Source organism: Aptenodytes forsteri, unplaced genomic scaffold, assembly GCF_000699145.1.
Source record: "Aptenodytes forsteri isolate BGI_AS27 unplaced genomic scaffold, ASM69914v1 Scaffold298, whole genome shotgun sequence".
Taxonomy (NCBI): Eukaryota; Metazoa; Chordata; class Aves; order Sphenisciformes; family Spheniscidae; genus Aptenodytes; species Aptenodytes forsteri.
Genome location: NW_008793956.1, coordinates 280,145 through 296,775, shown reverse-complemented (window position 1 = coordinate 296,775; position 16,631 = coordinate 280,145). Strand labels below are relative to the sequence as shown.

General features: G+C 49.5%; 3 protein-coding genes across 4 annotated transcripts in view; 2 read left to right on the top strand and 1 right to left on the bottom strand.

The window, feature by feature from the left end:
* Positions 1 to 3,041, top strand: part of LOC103899707 (G protein-coupled receptor kinase 5-like) — an 11,374-nt gene extending 8,333 nt beyond the window's left edge. Inside the window, exon 14 of the mRNA XM_009280253.1 lies at positions 2,776 to 3,041. Coding sequence (XP_009278528.1) covers positions 2,776 to 3,041 — 266 coding nt within the window. The remainder of the gene's footprint in view (positions 1 to 2,775) is intronic.
* A 130-nt stretch (positions 3,042 to 3,171) lies between these two features.
* Positions 3,172 to 6,091, top strand: STAR (steroidogenic acute regulatory protein). Its single transcript, XM_009280147.1, has 7 exons — positions 3,172 to 3,235; positions 3,840 to 3,953; positions 4,239 to 4,366; positions 4,662 to 4,820; positions 5,423 to 5,607; positions 5,797 to 5,890; positions 5,984 to 6,091. Exons 1-7 carry the CDS (start codon positions 3,172 to 3,174, stop codon positions 6,089 to 6,091), a joined length of 852 nt encoding a protein of 283 aa, XP_009278422.1.
* A 713-nt stretch (positions 6,092 to 6,804) lies between these two features.
* On the bottom strand, positions 6,805 to 15,371 carry ASH2L (ASH2 like histone lysine methyltransferase complex subunit). 2 transcript variants are annotated; one of them, XM_009276669.2, is made up of 15 exons: positions 15,226 to 15,371; positions 14,336 to 14,424; positions 13,874 to 13,968; positions 13,644 to 13,739; positions 13,321 to 13,416; positions 13,007 to 13,082; positions 12,288 to 12,305; positions 10,819 to 10,912; positions 10,228 to 10,445; positions 9,839 to 10,006; positions 9,290 to 9,483; positions 8,762 to 8,854; positions 8,309 to 8,407; positions 7,951 to 8,010; positions 6,805 to 7,488 (listed from the first exon to the last, which is right to left on the bottom strand). In XM_009276669.2, exons 2-15 carry the CDS (start codon positions 14,406 to 14,408, stop codon positions 7,381 to 7,383), a joined length of 1,488 nt encoding a protein of 495 aa, XP_009274944.1. In that variant the 5' UTR covers positions 14,409 to 14,424; positions 15,226 to 15,371; the 3' UTR covers positions 6,805 to 7,380. The 2 variants fall into 2 exon arrangements, with proteins under 2 accessions (XP_009274944.1, XP_009275085.1); XM_009276810.2 differs by lacking the exon at positions 12,288 to 12,305.
* Between the last annotated feature and the right edge of the window lie 1,260 nt (positions 15,372 to 16,631).

The following is a 16,631-nucleotide window of genomic DNA, read 5'->3' as shown; positions in this document are numbered from 1 at the left end:
GCACGTGGGCGTGCAAGGGGCTGTGCATGTGGGTGTGCAAGGGGCAGGCACTGTGCATGGGTGTGCAAGGGCAGTGCATGTGGGCAGGGGGGGCCGTGCTGCAGGTGAGCGTGCTGCGAGCGCCTGGGCCCCCATGCCTTTGGGCCCCGGTGAATCTCTGCCTCCGGCACCTTTGGTTTACATTCGATCCAGTTTTGTACATTTGTAAACAGTTGTAAATGTTTGTACGTTGAGCGCCTGGATGTACATTTTTAAGCTAAAAGCTGCAAACGGAGCCGCGTGGTGACTTTGCGTGGGGACGTGGGGGGTGTTTCATGGGGGACAGGGGCTCAGTGGGTGCTGCGGGGGCCTTTGTGGCTGTTTTGCCTCCCCCAGTGTTTTCTCCCTCCTCCTGCCCCCACGGGACATGGGTGGGAGGGTGCTGGGTGCCTGTCCCAGAGTGGGGCTGTGCCATCTTCCTGGGTGTCCCCTTGCTGGCATGCAGGATGCAGCCGCGCTCCCCCCTTGCCCCCAGCACCCTCAGCTCGGCAGGGCCCAGCTCGGCACCATCACCCAAGGGTCCAGGTGGGTCCGGGCAGGTCCAAGCTGTGGCCTGGGCCTCATCCTGCCCTGACCAGGCGAGCTGTGCTGGAGCACGCGTGGACTCAGCCAGCCAGACCAGCTGTGCTCCCTCCTGCCCCGACGGAGAGGCACCTTCCTGGTGCCCAAGGTAGGTGCTGGGACCCAAATCCCGTCCCCGATGCCTGCAGCACCCGGTGCCATCCCCGGTGCCGCGGGAGGGCTGCCGTCCCTTCTCCTCGCAGGCTCAGCGGACGCAGCAGGCAGCCCAGCAGCACGGCGACAGCGTGGGACCCCCAAGGGACGCCCAGAGGAGATGCTGAGGTGGTGTTGGGAGCCGGTGAGCGTTAGGGGGGGGGTGTCCCAGTTAACCAGACCTTCCTGAGGGGCCCGGATGCCTTTTTGGCACAGCTTCCCAGCAGGCTGTGGGTCTCTGTGTGCCGCTCTGGGGACTGGCCGCCCGGAGAATTTGCCTTAATGTGCCATGGCGCAGCGTGACTGTCCCTACGTGTCCCCTCCTGAGGGGCACAGAGGGGCTCGTGCCCCTCCAGCCCCCCCAGCCCGGAGCTGGAGGAGTGGCTCTGCCCAGGCTCTGTTTCGGTTCTTCACACAAACAACAGCACGTCCTTGTGCCAAGGTCTCGTGCCCGGGAGCGGCTGCTCCATCTGGGATAACAGTGGTCCTGGCCGGTTCGCAGCCAGCGGGTCTCCCTGCTACCCACGTCCCCGGTTCTGCGTCCCCTGGCCAGGGTGCTCCAGCTGCCTCACCAGCAGGGCAAGGTGAGGGGCCGGGGGCTACGCACCTTGCCAGAGGGTCTCACCCGCTCTCCCTGGGCACCACAGACCCATTGGTGCTCGGCGTGCATTTGGCACGAGCACCAGGCTGCGGGGTTGGGAGCTCCCAGCAGCGGCTCAGGGATTTCAAACCCTCCTGATTTTTCCTCTCCCCACGTGCAGGCGTGTGGGGACCGGGTGGACAAAGCCCAGCCCAGGGGGAGAGGTGCGGCAGGGACCTGGGCATCACGCCTGCGTTGGGACTGCAGCACCGGTCGGCGAGCGGGAGCACGGCTGCGGCGGGGATTTCCCAGTAAACATTTGGGAAGGGGATGGCACAGCTTCTGGCTTCCTCATCGTCCCACCAGCACCTCCATCGCCGGCGTGAATGCGAGGTGTCTTTTCTTGCACATGATGGAGAACAGCAGCCCCGGCGATGGAGAGGAGCCGTCCCGGGGAGCAGCAGGGCCGGAGCAGCAGGGACTGTTCCCGGATGGCAGGTAGGACCCAAATCACCTCTCCAGGGGCTCAGCGGGCAGGATGGGGGAGGCGAGGGGCTCCCTGGGGCCGAGCTGCCGGCACAGCGAGCGGCTGACCTCCCCCTTGGCCAAGTTGTTGCAACAGCGGGGAGGAAGGTCAGGTTCCCCGCAGGAGGGTGCAGGGGCTGACGTCAAAGGAAGCAGCTGGTGATTCACGGGTTCTTGGGAGCGCTGGTCTCTGGGGCCGTAACTCATCCCAGAAATGTCATTTCATCCTTGAGTGTTATCGCTGCTCTGCCGTTACCCACCGCTCCCAGCCCTGTGGCAGATAAACCAGCCTCTGGGGGAGGTACGGGGGCTGCCCCTCGCTCCCAGCCCCAGGCTCAGCGGCTTAGTATACTTAATATTCAACTTTATATAGGCTGGAAGACAGGCTGTGTTGGCGCGGGGCTCTGTGGGGCAAAAGGGAGGGCTGCGCGCTGTCCGAAACATTCTTGTCCATGCGATGTGCATAAAGCATCCCCAGTGCTGCCCTGCCGTGCACAGCCATCCCAGGTGCCCGCCGGTCCCACGCACGTTCTCGGGTGCCAGCAGTGCTGGGAGGTCCCGCTCTGCCTGCGGGGTTTGGCCTTGTGCACTGGGGCTTTAACGTGTCACCACAGCGAGGGCTCTGTGCTGGGGTCTGGTCCCCGGGCGGGGGGACAGGCTGCCCCGTTCTTGTGTCCGGCGTTAGCTGAGGTTGGGCTGAGCCTGGCTCCGGTTATTCTGGGGTGGTTGTGCTGTGAGATGGTGTTGTCCATCGTTATCCGTTGTTATCTGTTACTGTCTGTTGTTATCCACCATTATCTGTTGTTACCTGTCAGAATTGATTGTTATCCGTTGTTATCCGTGGCTGATGATCCGTGCAGGGGCAGCCGTGCCGTGGACCCCAGGTCCATGTGCAGCGCGGTTTGCCCCTGGCACAGGGGTCGCCTGCAAAGCACCGTACGAGCTGGGCAGGGAGGCTGTGCCTTGGTCTCCTGCCCTCCTCTCGCTGCGGGAGCTGCCTGTGCCCCCCGTGGCTGGACTGCGGGTGGGGGCTGGCCGGGCTCCGTCGTGCCAGCACGGTGTACAAGCATGTACCCGCCCATGTGCGTGCATCTGCTCGCCGGACGCGCTGGGGGTGACCCGCGGCCCCCAGCAGATGCGCGAGGAGCCGGGTCTGGCCTTGGCCCCCAGGGCCCTGCCGTAAGTGATGGCTCTTATCTCCCTGCTGACAAGCCAGCATCCTTCAGCGGGCGTATTTAAGGCCGAGCGCCCGGAGGGCTGGGGCAGAGGAGCGCTCGCCACAGAGAGCCAACGGCTCCTGCCTGACTAGGGAGATGCTGCCCGCAACGTTCAAGCTCTGCGCCGCCATCTCCTACCGGCACCTGCGCAACATGACCGGTGAGGGGCCAGGGGGCCAGGACGCGGGGCTGGGGGAGCCCCTCTCCGCGGGCTGCCTGCAGTGGGCAGCGCCAGCAGGGCTCACAGGGTGGGAGGAGGCTGGGGTCTCCGGGGATGCTCTCCCCACCCCATGCCCTGTTGCTTTCTGGGTTTCACGTTTTACTGTCTCCACCACCCATTTTGCCACCAGACCTATTTCTGGGGTCCGAGAGGGATGGCTGTGTGCCATTGCCGAACGCGGAGGGTAGCTATAGGCAACACTCCTGCTGGCTGCGAGGATTTTGTATTCTTGTACTCCATTTCCTATGGCCTTTCCTGGGCACCCGCATGATTGCTCCTCGGTATTTTTACGACTGTCGTCTGCTCCTCGCGTGCTGCGTGGCTCAGACCTGGAGCAAAGCCCAGGTTGTGTAGGACAGCTTCTGTCCCAGAGCAGTGCAACGGCAGTCAGCTGCTCTCTGTGCCTGTAGGGGCTTCAGCGAAGGTAGCAGGTAAAAGGAGGCAAGCAGAGGCTTTTTCAATGTTGCATGTTTAAATTGCAAAAAAAAGAGCAAAGCCCAGCAAACCCTCTGCAGCTGGTGAGTAACACGCTCTCTGCTCTCAGGTCTGAGAAGACAGGCCGCTGTCGCCATCAGCCAGGAGCTGAGCAAGCTCGCCTGCCGTGGCACGGGACCCAGCACGTGGATTAACCAGGTTCGCAGAAGGAGCTCCTTGCTCAGTAAGTGACGGGCAGATGGGGGGGTCTGGCCCTTTCTGCTGGGTGGTGACCGTCACGTGTCAGGGCTCGGGAGAGTGGTTGGAGGAAAACCTGCTCGTGGGTCGCCTGTGCTTTTGCTAAACAAACGGCGAAGGCAGGCAAGCGGTGGGAATTGAGTTTACTTCCCCAATCCCTGGGCACGGAGAAATGTATTTGATGTAGATAAAGCTTATCTGGTGTTACGATGCGTTAGTCAACTGTGCAGTGTTCTTACGCTCGCTCCTGTTTTTGTCCGATCCCGTGCAGGCTCAAGGCTGGAGGAGAAGCCCTTCAGCGAGATGGAAATGTCTTACATCAAGCAAGGAGAGGAAGCCCTCCAGAAATCGCTCAGCATCCTCGGGGACCAGGACGGCTGGAAGACGGAGACGGTGGTGGTAGGTGCTCCGCTCTGCAGCAGAATGACACGGTCCTCCTGTAAATATTTGTGATGTTAATTCTGCCTTCCCCTCTCCCAGGATAACGGAGACAAAGTGCAGAGCAAGGGCTCCCGGACTGGAAATGTCTTACATCAAGCAAGGAGAGGAAGCCCTCCAGAAATCGCTCAGCATCCTCGGGGACCAGGACGGCTGGAAGACGGAGACGGTGGTGGTAGGTGCTCCGCTCTGCAGCAGAATGACACGGTCCTCCTGTAAATATTTGTGATGTTAATTCTGCCTTCCCCTCTCCCAGGATAACGGAGACAAAGTGCAGAGCAAGGTGCTCCCGGACGTGGGCAGGGTGTTCCGACTGGAGGTGGTGGTGGACCAGCCCCTGGACACAGTGTACAGCGAGCTGGTGGACAACATGGAGCAGATGGGAGACTGGAATCCCAACGTCAGAGAAGTCAAGGTAGGAAGCGCATGTCAGACCTGTCTCAGCCAGGGGTTCACACACGCGTGCTGCTTTGTCTGGCGTCAGAAGGGCCGAAGAATCGCTTTGCCCATCGCAGCAGGAGCACGGGGATTTCTCCACACGTTCTTCGGGAAATGAGAAGCCAGACTTTATCTTGTCTGCTCCCTACTGCAGACGTAGAGCTTGTTCTGCAGTAATCAGATTGCTGCTGCAGCAGAAGTGACTCTGTAACAGCTTGTCTGTGGATGGAGGGTTGTGTGCTACTTATTCTGTAGGGAATGCCCTCGCGAGGTAGCGGGCCAGCTCTGTTGTTAAATTTGTACTGTTACTGGAGGAGAAATAGCACGGTACCCCGACGTGCAGAGAAGAGCATTTTGCTATTCCACAGGTTGTCTGGAATAAGAGAAACACCTTCCCTTTTCAGGTGTTGAAAACAAATGTTCTGTGTTCTGGGATGAAGAGCATATTTGCAATTTTTCTCACTATAAGCATTGAGTTTTAGTAAGAGCGTGTATTTGAATACACAGTAATCAAAGCTAGCTTTTAGCTATGTTTGCAGTAAATACCTCAAATTAACATTTTAATTCTAAACTGTCTAGATTCTCCAGAAGATTGGAAAGGACACAGTCATCACCCACGAGAAGGCGGCCGCTACCCCCGGTAACATTGTCGGACCACGGGACTTCGTGAGCGTCCGGTGCTCTAAGAGACGTGGCTCCACCTGTGTCCTGGCCGGCATGTCCACAAAATACGGGGCTATGCCAGAACAGGAAGGATTTGTAAGGTAATCACCTTTTTTGCATTCACTTACCGGGTGTTTAATGAGTCGGATTCGCACACCAGCTTTTAGTATGGGCTCAGAGTCATTAGGTTTGTCTCAGTAGCAGGAACTGCAAAGTGCTTCAGCACGGCTGTAATTTTGAGGCGAAGTCAGACGTTGCTTTCTAACACGTGCGCTCCTGTCCTCTTACAGAGCTGAGAACGGTCCCACGTGCATGATCCTGCGCCCGCTGCCCGGCAGTCCTTCGCAAACCAAGCTAATATGGCTTCTCAGCATTGACCTGAAGGTAAGTTCAGTTCTGCAGCAAACATGTCCAGGTAGAAGCAGGATTTGCATTCGAGGCAAGTTCCGCTCACGGGCTGTATCCGCTCCCCTCCAGGGCTGGCTGCCGAAGACCATCATCAACCAGGTTCTGTCCCAGACGCAGGTTGACTTTGCCAACCACCTTCGGGAGCGGCTGGCCCGGACGGTGGCTGTGAACTGCTGACCGCACGGACTAGTGTTGTAATGCTTCATTCAGGGGTAAAGTAGGGAATCTCGTAATGGGGTAAGTCAGGCACAATTTAACTACAGCCTGTGCTAATTAGCCAAGGCCCTTAATAGCAGACACCACTAATTAACACACAGTTTCAATAAATAAATAAAGCTTTATTTATTTATTGAAACTGTCATTAGTGTGGACGCAGGGGCAGGACTTCCCTCAAATTTTTGGCCCTGCATTTGCATAACGAGCGTGCACTGGCCCAGTCAGGCCCCTGCAGCCTCCCTAACAAATTAGTTTCAATAAATAAAGCTTTAATTAATGGTATCTATTATTAAAGGCCTTGGCTAATTAGTTGGTAGGGAGGTCCCGGAAACCTGACTGGGAAGGCAGGAGGACCAGCACATGCTCAGAGGCAGGACTTAACCTCAAGTTTTATTCTCCTCCTTCCCCCAAAACACAAACACAGCACTTCCTACTTACTTACCTAAAACTTTTATTCCCTTCTCCCCCCAGTGCAGCAGCTCTAATTTATTTTTGACAAAGTGTCAAATTATTTATTCACTGAAAGCTCTGCAACGATGATCATCGGCAGGAGGCCCTGTATAACTTGTCAATGCAGTGAGCAGGAGGAGATCTTCAGCTTGAGATCTCTCTAAAGCGTAGCTACTCTGAGTTTAAATCTCATTCGTAACAAATCACAAGACAAAAAAAAAGTAAGAGTTAAAGCCTTTATTTTTAAACTGGTTTCCAGTTTGTGGGGAAAAAAATACGGTTTGGACAGAAGCCCAAATTGTCTTACATGCAGTAGTCTTGTTACAACACAATCCTTCTGGCTGGAAGCTGTTGTTTACAATTAGCCAAAACACAGTTGCACAGAAGTGTCAACGTTGCTTCTGCAAGTGTAATGCAGCAGGTAGGTCCAACTCCAGCCTGCTCTCACTGAACAAATGACCGTTACAACCCAGGTACATCACATGAGAAGTTACCTCAACACAATACTTGCTTCTTCAGCTAGCTACACGGTAAGAGTTACTGAAGACTCCAAGAGATGCCCACAAATACAATATATACCAGAACTGCATTCACTTAGACTCCAGCATAGTGGTAGGGCACGACTCTTCAGCAGGTAACAAATATACATTAACGCCTGCCATCAAGAGCTGCGTTGGCTTCAGCTTGTTTGTTTGCTCGTTGGCTGATTGCTCTGAGTGATGCATGTTCCTCTATAATAAAAACCACTTGACTGGATACCCGCTGTGTCATTTTCGTTACCGCTACGCCGCCTGCTTTGTTTACGGCTCCCAGGGCGGACTTCGTCTTCCGTCAACTTCCGTCTCTACATGATACAGTACATCTGCCAGCGTGTGCTCCACGACAGCACCCCAGCCCATGTCACTCATCTGCAAAGGGCACGAAAGACAGTTAGCTCGAGTCACGAAGCACAGGCTCAGGACAAAGAGTGACTAGCCCTGTTGTACAGCAGCATTTCAGGACTGTTTCCCTCCTGAAAACATTAGTGGGGGGGGGATTTCCAAGTGTTTCCTTAAACAAGAATTCAGCCCTCTTACTGATAAAAGAGGCTAACACAGGCAAGAACAGGGACTTTAATCTGTCAAGAGGAACAAGACAGCATCTACTATTTAGTTAAAATTTAGCTAAGTTATTTGTTAGGCTATCTGTCCTTAAATATTTTTAAATGCAATCCTTTTGGCTACACTATCCAAGTACAAAGACTGAAGAGGACAGATACAGGCTTGGTAAAAATCAACTCCCACCACCACAACAAAATCTCAACCACCTTCTGTTTAAATACTGTGAGGCTATCACAAAGTGTGGGGTAAAAAGCTTCAGTTATTACTTACCGGACGATAAGTGATATCTCTAGGTGGATACTTGAAATACGGCCCAAAGTTTATAGAAACCTGTGGAAGACACATTTTTGTTAGATCCAAAAAAAACAGGCAAGTTTCTTTAGTCTGCAGTCCTCATCCCCTCCTGCTCCTGAGCCTACCTGCACCCCATGCAAGACCACATGAACGAACATCCTTGGCAAGAAATGAGAGCGTTCGTTCAGCGGTTTGATAGTTACATCACACAAGTGAACAGCAGCATTGTTCCAGAGTTGCTTCACTTGCTTGACACGCTCCCAGAGTGCCCACGCTCTATGCATTACTAAACCCATGATGGACCTAGGAATTATCTTTCAAAGATGTTACTTACTGTGCAGCCTTTGTACAAAGAAATAGCAGGAAAATAAACTCCTTCAAAGATGTCTTTAAAGGCAATTCCTTGGCTGGCACCATTCTTGAAGAATATTATCTGAAAAGAAAAATGAAGAGGTTTTTTCCATTGATGCTAACTTTCATGACCTTAAACTACAAAGCAATCCTCAAGAGGCAGCTTAACCTACGCTCCCCTTTACCCGATGCCAGACAATTACTTAAGTGACAGCAATAATGTTACAAGCAAAGGGCGCAGCTGGTTTGCTGAGTTCACAGTTATTGTTGCTTTAATAAAAGCATTCTTGTTTTTGATGAAGAACTAATGATGACTGGCCTCCCTTTGTGCTCATTAAATGCAAGTGATTAATGCATACAATAAGCCAGTCTCGGCAGGCTCTCCACTCTCCCTGAAGTTCCACACCCTCCACCTACCAACACCTAACTTACTTACCTGGCTTCCGGGTGCTTGCTTTAGGCTCTTCTCTGCTTTGTCCACAAAGTCCTTCTCTTCAAAGTACAAGTAGCTTTTGAATTTGATCAAAGCCTGAAATATTAGAAAACAACCACTTCAGAAGTAAGCCAGAAAAACTGTTACCTTTAGTGACACGTTAAAGAACGGCAGACCTACAGGAGCCCTGTTCTGGGATAGGCGTGCCTGTTGTGTCAGAGTACCCTTGAAGAGTGATCCACACATCTCAAATATTTGAGAACCGGGAGGGGAAGAGAAGATGAAACGAGATGTGGGCAATCTCGTTCAGCAGTCCATGCAGAGGCTTCCCTTGCAGAACCTCTGGGTGGTTCTGGGTATTTTGTTGTCTTGAGATCAACGCTTTGGACCTCTCCGCTATGAACCACAGTGGTACCCAGAGGTAGGATGGAAAGGACGCACTCAAAGGGGGCAAAAATGAGGCTAGAGCAACCTGTTTTCCACTTGTCCACCTAGCCAACACTTAATCCGATAGTGAACTCCACACCTCACCTTATCTTTGTAAGTGTCAGGCAGTGATTTGGCAGTCTCAGTATCTTCTGGAAGACTGATGTAAAATCCCAGTATATCACCCTGTCCATAGCCAGATGAATAGTGTTTCCCTATCGACTGGTGAAACTTTGTTCCCTTTTTGCTGCGCCAGGAGTAACTGAACTTGTCATATCCCAGAGGCGCCTGGAGGTTCCCTGCGGAAACCAACGTTTCTTCATGAACATGTGTAGCAGGAGCACCTCTGTGTGTCCCACTTCAAGTTTTGGAACAGTAATTACATTCAGTTAACAAATACGACTGCCATTAGTAAAAACGCATTGACTACAGTGTTAAGCAAGGCCAAGCATGCAACAGCATAAAGGATCCACCCGTACTGCAGTTCTGCACAGTTCAGATCACCTGCAGGAAGAGTTTCCCCTTAAGAAAAGCAGCGAAGAAACGGGCAAGCTGAACATGACTTACCCTCCTTAGGTCTAAATTACTGGGGAAAGAGATCTAGGAACCAGCTGGAATCCACTGCTAACAAATATATTTGGTAAAATTATTTACCTAATGGCTGTGACCAGCCTAATCTGGCAGCTGTGTCTGGAGGCATCTCATCCATGGATATTTCGAAGTACCACGCTCCTTTCCGCACTCCATGCGAGGCTCGTACCATTGAATAGCCCTTCTCGCCGATAACAGTCAGTCTGTCATCAGAAATCTTTAACTGAGGAGCTGCGGTAGATCAGAGAAGATGGTACAAGCGGTTCATTTGTGATTTCTGATGTGCGGCGATGTCAAAAGGCAAGTGAACATACAGGAGTGGATTTAACATTTGCACCCCTTAAAGCAATTATGTCTGAAACTTCTATAACCGGTAACGTGAGGTTACGGAAGATGGCCCCTCGTAAGAGGAGCTGGCTATACAACTTGCATACGATTAGCAAGCTTTGTACCTCGGTCGTGCAGTGCTAGGAGGACTCGTTCATACAGGCAGGCTCTGTAGAGGTCCCCAGGAATAGGCTTTCCTGCCCAACAGTCTAGCTCCAATTTTTCTGGGTCAGGTGCGTGGGGGTCAGGCTCAGCCAAGATGTAACGATATCCATCTTTATTAAAGGGGTGTTCCAAAGGGTAACCGTGGGGTGGTAAGCGCTGAGCGGAAAACAACGGGTCACTGTGAAACACAAAAACTACAGGTTGGCATCTCACGGTGGCTACGGTTCAGTCACAAGTCAACCCAGGACAACCTCTTACAGAGGTGTACCTGCAGTGCTCACGGCCTGCACACCGCTTGCTTCCAAGAGTCTGCGCGAAATGAGCGTATACTCATCTATTTCAAATAATTTCTAGCATGTGAACATCGATATCCTATCGAACCCTATCGATAACATCACAGGGTTACGGCATGATTCCCCATAAATCTACCAAGGGCAGAGACAGGCGGGAGGCAGCTTCAGGCATGAGAAGTAAAGCTGTCCCCCTGACTAGCGTACAACACCTCGCTACAGATGCTCATCACTGTGCCACCGCATCATCTTTCCTCTTACCTTCTGGTTTTCTTGGCTGTTCCCGTGGTCCCTCCGTCTTGCTGCTTGCGCTTCGCTCCCCGTCCCTTCCCACTGCCTCCTGCAGCAATTCCCCCTTAACACAGAAACCACGGCATATTAAGCAGCTGATGATCAGAGAGAGCCCGTGAGCATGGAATCTCCACAAACAGAAAGGGGCAGAAGCAGCCAAATGAAAATCAGTTCACGAGCTCAAGTACCTTCTTCCACAGTTACATGTGAAACAGACCTTATTGAAAATGAGCATTGCAAAATCCAGAGCTTTTATGTAGCTTCTAGTCAACTTTTGAAATGTCTAAATTTAGAGTGGAAGCTAAGTGAGATTTACCAACAAAATGAGCTCAACTCAAGCTTTTAAGGTGAGAATTAAGAATCTTTTTTGTCATCAAAAGATCTACAGACAGCAGCACTGGGATCCACTTCAAAAGCATTATTATTTGCTTTCATGGAGATTCCAGTCACAGTTCAAGTTTATTTCTGCGAAAGTAGCAGAAAACCCAACCTAGAGCACACACTATCTGAGTTTAAGCAAAGTCATCATCCCAGTGACACACTATGCTGGAGAAACACTCTGACACCAATAAGCAATAAGCACTTAACATTAAATTTCCATCTATAAAATAAAATACACCTAAGTTGAGGAAAAATGAAAAGCAGAGGTGTTTCTCTTCAGTATTACCAAAATCAGTACTACGATTGAACAGCGTATCATTTTGTATCACAGCACCCAATTTTTACTCATAAGTAAAACTATAAGTATAGGAAAAGCTACATGTCAAATGTAATCACATTAATATCAGTGTAACATTTTAATACATTAAATTGTATATGCATGTTATTGTTACACTATTTCAAAGATCACTGTTGATTTACAAGGAAAACTATAGAATTTTTTAATGTACTGTAGATAAACACCTTTACAAACCGCATATTGTGTCGTAATTGAAAATAGTCAGCTTTTAAATTATCAGCATTCCCCTTACGGTGCAAGGGATTCAAACCGTTGAAGGAATACCATATTCTGCACAAACATGACATGATCTCAACTGCACTTGCTAGCTTTAGTGCAGATAAACATTTAGGCTCTCCAGTTCGTGATTGTTTAGGCAAACAAGTAATGACAATATCATACCAGCTCACAGATTCAGACCACTTATTTAGGCATCAAGATTTAAAACTACAATAATATCAGGTCAAATCATACAAAGTAAAAACAAACATAAGTGAAAATAAAACTTTAAACCAGTCAAGTGGGGCAGAATATGATAATTAAAAGCTTCTAACTGCTAAAGATTAAAAAGTGAAATTGTTGTTTTGTATTAAACTATTATTGCAATCACATCAGGGCACGCTTTTGACTTTTAATTGACTTTAGCTTCTAAGATAATTGAGCAAAAAAGCTTTGCAAACAATAATACTTAAGTTTTAGAAGCTGAAAGGTAAATATTCACCTCCCAAAGAGGCTCCACCTGTAAGAACAGAAGTGGCACCACATATTTGTCAATCTTCCAGAAATTAAATAAGAAACAACCCGTGCATGAAATTGAGACAACGCGGCCTTAGGTATCAATAACCCTGTTTTAAAAAGCCCAAAACACCTCCTGTTAGATACTATTTGAATGTGTTTAGTATAGAACGGTGTAGCCTTGCACACAAAGAAATCTCATTGGCAATTAATATGACTACAGTAAGATTACTGTAAGTAATCTCAGCGAGCTAGGCAAAGCTGTTAGCACAGCTGTCGTTCCGCAAAAAGGAACGACAGGAAAATGCAAACAGTGATTATAAGGAATAATATACACCTTCCCCAACTACTTTCCAATCTCAGAGTGAGAGAAACAGAAAATCTGAACAATACAAGTAGGTAAATTAAAACCATTATGGAAGACGACTGACAAGCCCAGCTTTCTTGCAAGCATCTTGATTTAGCTGGCCGCCATGAAGAAAAGCGCTGAACCTTCACAAGAAGGTAAAAATCAATCTATCTCTACAGAAAGGCATGGTATGACTGGCTGAACGTGTTTCGAACATAATAAGCATAACTTCGGTTCACACGACAGGTTTAAGTGCAGCATCTCAACCGACGTAACTGCACAGAGGCCCAGCTATAGGACTGGGAAAATACAGCTTAGTCCCAAATATTCAAAAACCGCCTAATTAAAGAACTTGCCATTTAAGCTTCCGCTTGTGGATACAGCATTGTTCTGTTTCTGGTTATCATATGCAGGACCAATATTGGCAAGATCCTGAAAGAGATAAAAAAATCTGATGCATAGACTCGGTCAAACTTACCACTCAAAGCCTGAACCCGGCACTTCCAGGTGCTGGAGCACTCCAGCGCATCGCTTGGCACAACGCAGGCTCACAGCGTGACTTGGCTAAGTTCTGCTCATTTGACTGAGTATAAGCCACCGGCAAAAAGAAACCCCCCTCCTTCCTCCCAACTCCCCACGGCACACTTTCCTTCCATCTCTAGTCACATACTTGGTCTAGTAGCCCAAATTTGGGGTAATCTTCTTCTGGGTCTTTACTCCCTGGGTCCGGATGCTCCTTCACCAAGAACACATCTCTTTCTTTACACTAAAATAGAGAAGGAGTTTAAGTTACACAGGGTAAGATCATATCAAGTTCATTAACAAGTGTTTAAATCATAGTATTTACTATCAATATGTAGTTGGTGTACATACTACATAAGAAGTATTAGAATCTTCACCATTTAGCTCTAAGTCCAGACCTCAGCGAACACGACAGCAGACAACTGTACCATTCGCAGAAAACCCTCCATGAATTTAACTCCAAATACTTACCATGGTTTTGACAATATTATTAGGCCAAGTCATTTTCCCAGGTCTCTGTCGAGTTGTCATACACTCCCAGTATTTATCAATAAATGGGATAATATCCTGTAAAAAAATAAAATAAACTTGAGTCTTAACAGTGTGGGTCTGAAAGCCTCGCTGCCAGTATTTGTTCCAACTTGCTCTTCACTGAAATCACAGCTTATGTAAATCCGTGATGATTTTTGTAACAGCCATACCTTATCTTTTGAGAACATCGTTTTCGGGTGCTCATCTTGTGTCCTCGACTGCCACGTTAAGTTGGCCAGAGCACTAAGGCACATTTCCTTGAGATCTTAAAAAGTAAGAATATACCAAAGCTAGAATTACACTTCATGGGGAAGATCAAACATACACCCGTGTACACAGCAGTTACTAACCACACAGCAGCCACGCTAGCTTGAGTAACAGTAAAACCCTCACAAGTTCTGTCCTAACTCAGCAGCCCTCGCTAAACAGCAGACTTCCACCATCTTAATAACTAACTTACTAGCAAAACGGCAAAGCATTTTTAGAAAAAGCCGCACATGCTTGTTGCTAATATGGGATTTTTTTGGTCATTTTTGAAGAGCTTCAGCAGAACCCTCCCACCGACTTCAGATAAAATGAAGCCGCTAGGGTTATCTTGCGCAAAATGTCAGCGAATGTGCTTTTACACTTACTTGCTTGTTTTCTTAAGAAATATGTGTTCCCACTGTGATGGCAAACATTGCAATGGAAACTGTAGTTGGTCATGAAAGGCAGACATGATCTGGAAAAGAGCACGCTGATTTGTAAGTTCTGGTGTACACCTTACTTGCTACATCAGGTTAAGAAATTAATTATTCTTTACTACATTGGGTTAAGAAGTTAATTATTCCAGGTTAAGAAATTAATTATTCTCTCTCTCCAGAACCAGAAACATCTTGCAGGTTCAATTATATTTTCATCCAATTAGGTTTATCTGCGCATCAAGAAAAGCCACAAAGCTTTTGAGAAAAGTGTAAGCAAGCTAAGTGTCATCTTCTTGTTTTAGAGAAGTCCTGAAATTCATTCAGCAAAATAAGAGACAACAACCCAGAAGCTCTGGACAAGGAGCTCCAGCTGAATCAATTAATTTTAATTGGAAGCCTAGAGTACTTTTTAGGGACAAAATGCAACCAAAAGAAGTTAAGTTTTTAGTAAGCCTAAGGTCAGTCCCACATAGGTTCTAGAAAGCAAGCTGAATTTACTTTTCACTTACAGGAAGATTTTGTTTTTTGTTCTCGCCAACTGAAAGTGTCTGTTGAATTCTCTCTGCTTTTCAAATAACGTTTACAGGCCTCTAAGGCACTAAGTCCAAGGGTGGCTCTCACAGTCCTGAGGTCTGGACAAAGATTTTTTTAAAGTTGAAATGTACGAACATGAACACTTCCTGCTGTGTTGGGTAAAGCTTTTGTTATTTACATAACACACCGGTTTCCAGGTGCCCAAGGACCCGGACAGGGTCCTGGTCCTTAGGAATTTACACTCTAAATACTTCCATTTTTGCTAACCAAAGTTTCATGCCCAGCATGAACCTGAGCTTACGTACGTAGTGTCAATGCCAAACGTGTCTGCTGTGAACCACTTTGTACAGATTCCACACTGCAGCTCTATCTCTCCAAGCTGCCGTCCGTTCTCTTCATCCACTGAGCCTGCCTGAGCATCCAAGACTTCGGAGCTGTCCCCGGCAGCTTCCTGCAACCAGAGCAGATCAGCAAACTTGGACTGGCTTAAAGATTGACTGAATCAGACAGGAAAGAAGTTTTGTGCAGTAACCTGTCAAGACAGGAGAATTTAGAGGGAATAAGTTTTTTTTTCCCAAGCTGCCGTCCGTTCTCTTCATCCACTGAGCCTGCCTGAGCATCCAAGACTTCGGAGCTGTCCCCGGCAGCTTCCTGCAACCAGAGCAGATCAGCAAACTTGGACTGGCTTAAAGATTGACTGAATCAGACAGGAAAGAAGTTTTGTGCAGTAACCTGTCAAGACAGGAGAATTTAGAGGGAATAAGGTTTTTTTTCACCTAATACACAGCCATGCTGCGAGCGAGCGGGAACTATTCCATAGATTCAGTTAGTTAGAACTAGTCAGATGGGTGAGGATTTAACTTCCAAAATAATCCTTTAAAGAACTAAAGCTGGAGCTAGCAGGATAGAAACTCCTTCTCGCCTGAGCCACAGGAACGTGTTCAGATTTTGTTTTTTGAATAACTACCTTCTCACCTTCTATGTCATCGTCTTACCCCGACTCAGTAATCTTGGAAAACTGAGGATGCTTATTAGTCCTAAAACGTCAGGCATCGCCAGACATCTGTTTGGTAAATAGAAACATCTTATATTCTGAAGAAAAACTCTCCACTTGCCCTTTTTCTACACCACGTACAACCTGTGGCTATCTCATGCCTTCGCACCTCCCCTGCCGTCTGTGCAAAGACACCAGATCACTACCAAATAAGAATCCTTTGGGAAAACGTGCTGGTGGTGAGCGGGGCGAGCGGGACAGGTGAATGGGAGGAGGGAGAGGTGCTCGCAGCCTGGTGAAGAGGCATCCCAAGGATAAGCCTCAACCTCAGCCTGCAACGACCCACGAGAGGGAAGGACAGTCTCCGAGTCCAGGATCCCCAGCTCCCGCAGACCCGCGCAGACCCCACCACGAGGGCTGCTCCGCTGCAAGAAGCGAATCGCGGCGCCGGGCGGCCAGGCAGCACCCTCGCCGAGGGGCTGCGCGTTCAGCTTCGGGCGCTCTCGCGTTCTCCGCCTGCCCCCGCTCCGCAGAACTCACCCCCGTGGCCCGGGCCTCTCCCAGCGAGCCCCGGCTGCCCGCCGCCACCTACCAGGGGGTCCTTTCCGTTGGCGGACTCGGTCTCCAGAGCTGCGGTGACATCGACCAGGGCGGCATCCCCGCTGCGAGAGCAGAAACGAGCTCCTGAGAGGGGGCCCCCACCTCGGCCCCGGCGCG

Excerpts from the sequence above, each read along its gene's own strand:
- ASH2L (XM_009276669.2), bottom strand. The coding sequence starts at position 14,408 with ATGACCAACTACAGTTTCCATTGCAATGTTTGCCATCACAGTGGGAAC. Across the intron at positions 13,083-13,320 it reads AATTTGGGCTACTAGACCAA|GATCTTGCCAATATTGGTCC; the intron begins GTATGTGACTAG and ends TATCTCTTTCAG. Across the intron at positions 8,855-9,289 it reads CTGACACTTACAAAGATAAG|GCTTTGATCAAATTCAAAAG; the intron begins GTGAGGTGTGGA and ends CTAATATTTCAG.
- STAR (XM_009280147.1), top strand. The coding sequence starts at position 3,172 with ATGCTGCCCGCAACGTTCAAGCTCTGCGCCGCCATCTCCTACCGGCAC. Across the intron at positions 4,367-4,661 it reads GGAAGACGGAGACGGTGGTG|GATAACGGAGACAAAGTGCA; the intron begins GTAGGTGCTCCG and ends CCCCTCTCCCAG. Across the intron at positions 4,821-5,422 it reads CCAACGTCAGAGAAGTCAAG|ATTCTCCAGAAGATTGGAAA; the intron begins GTAGGAAGCGCA and ends TAAACTGTCTAG.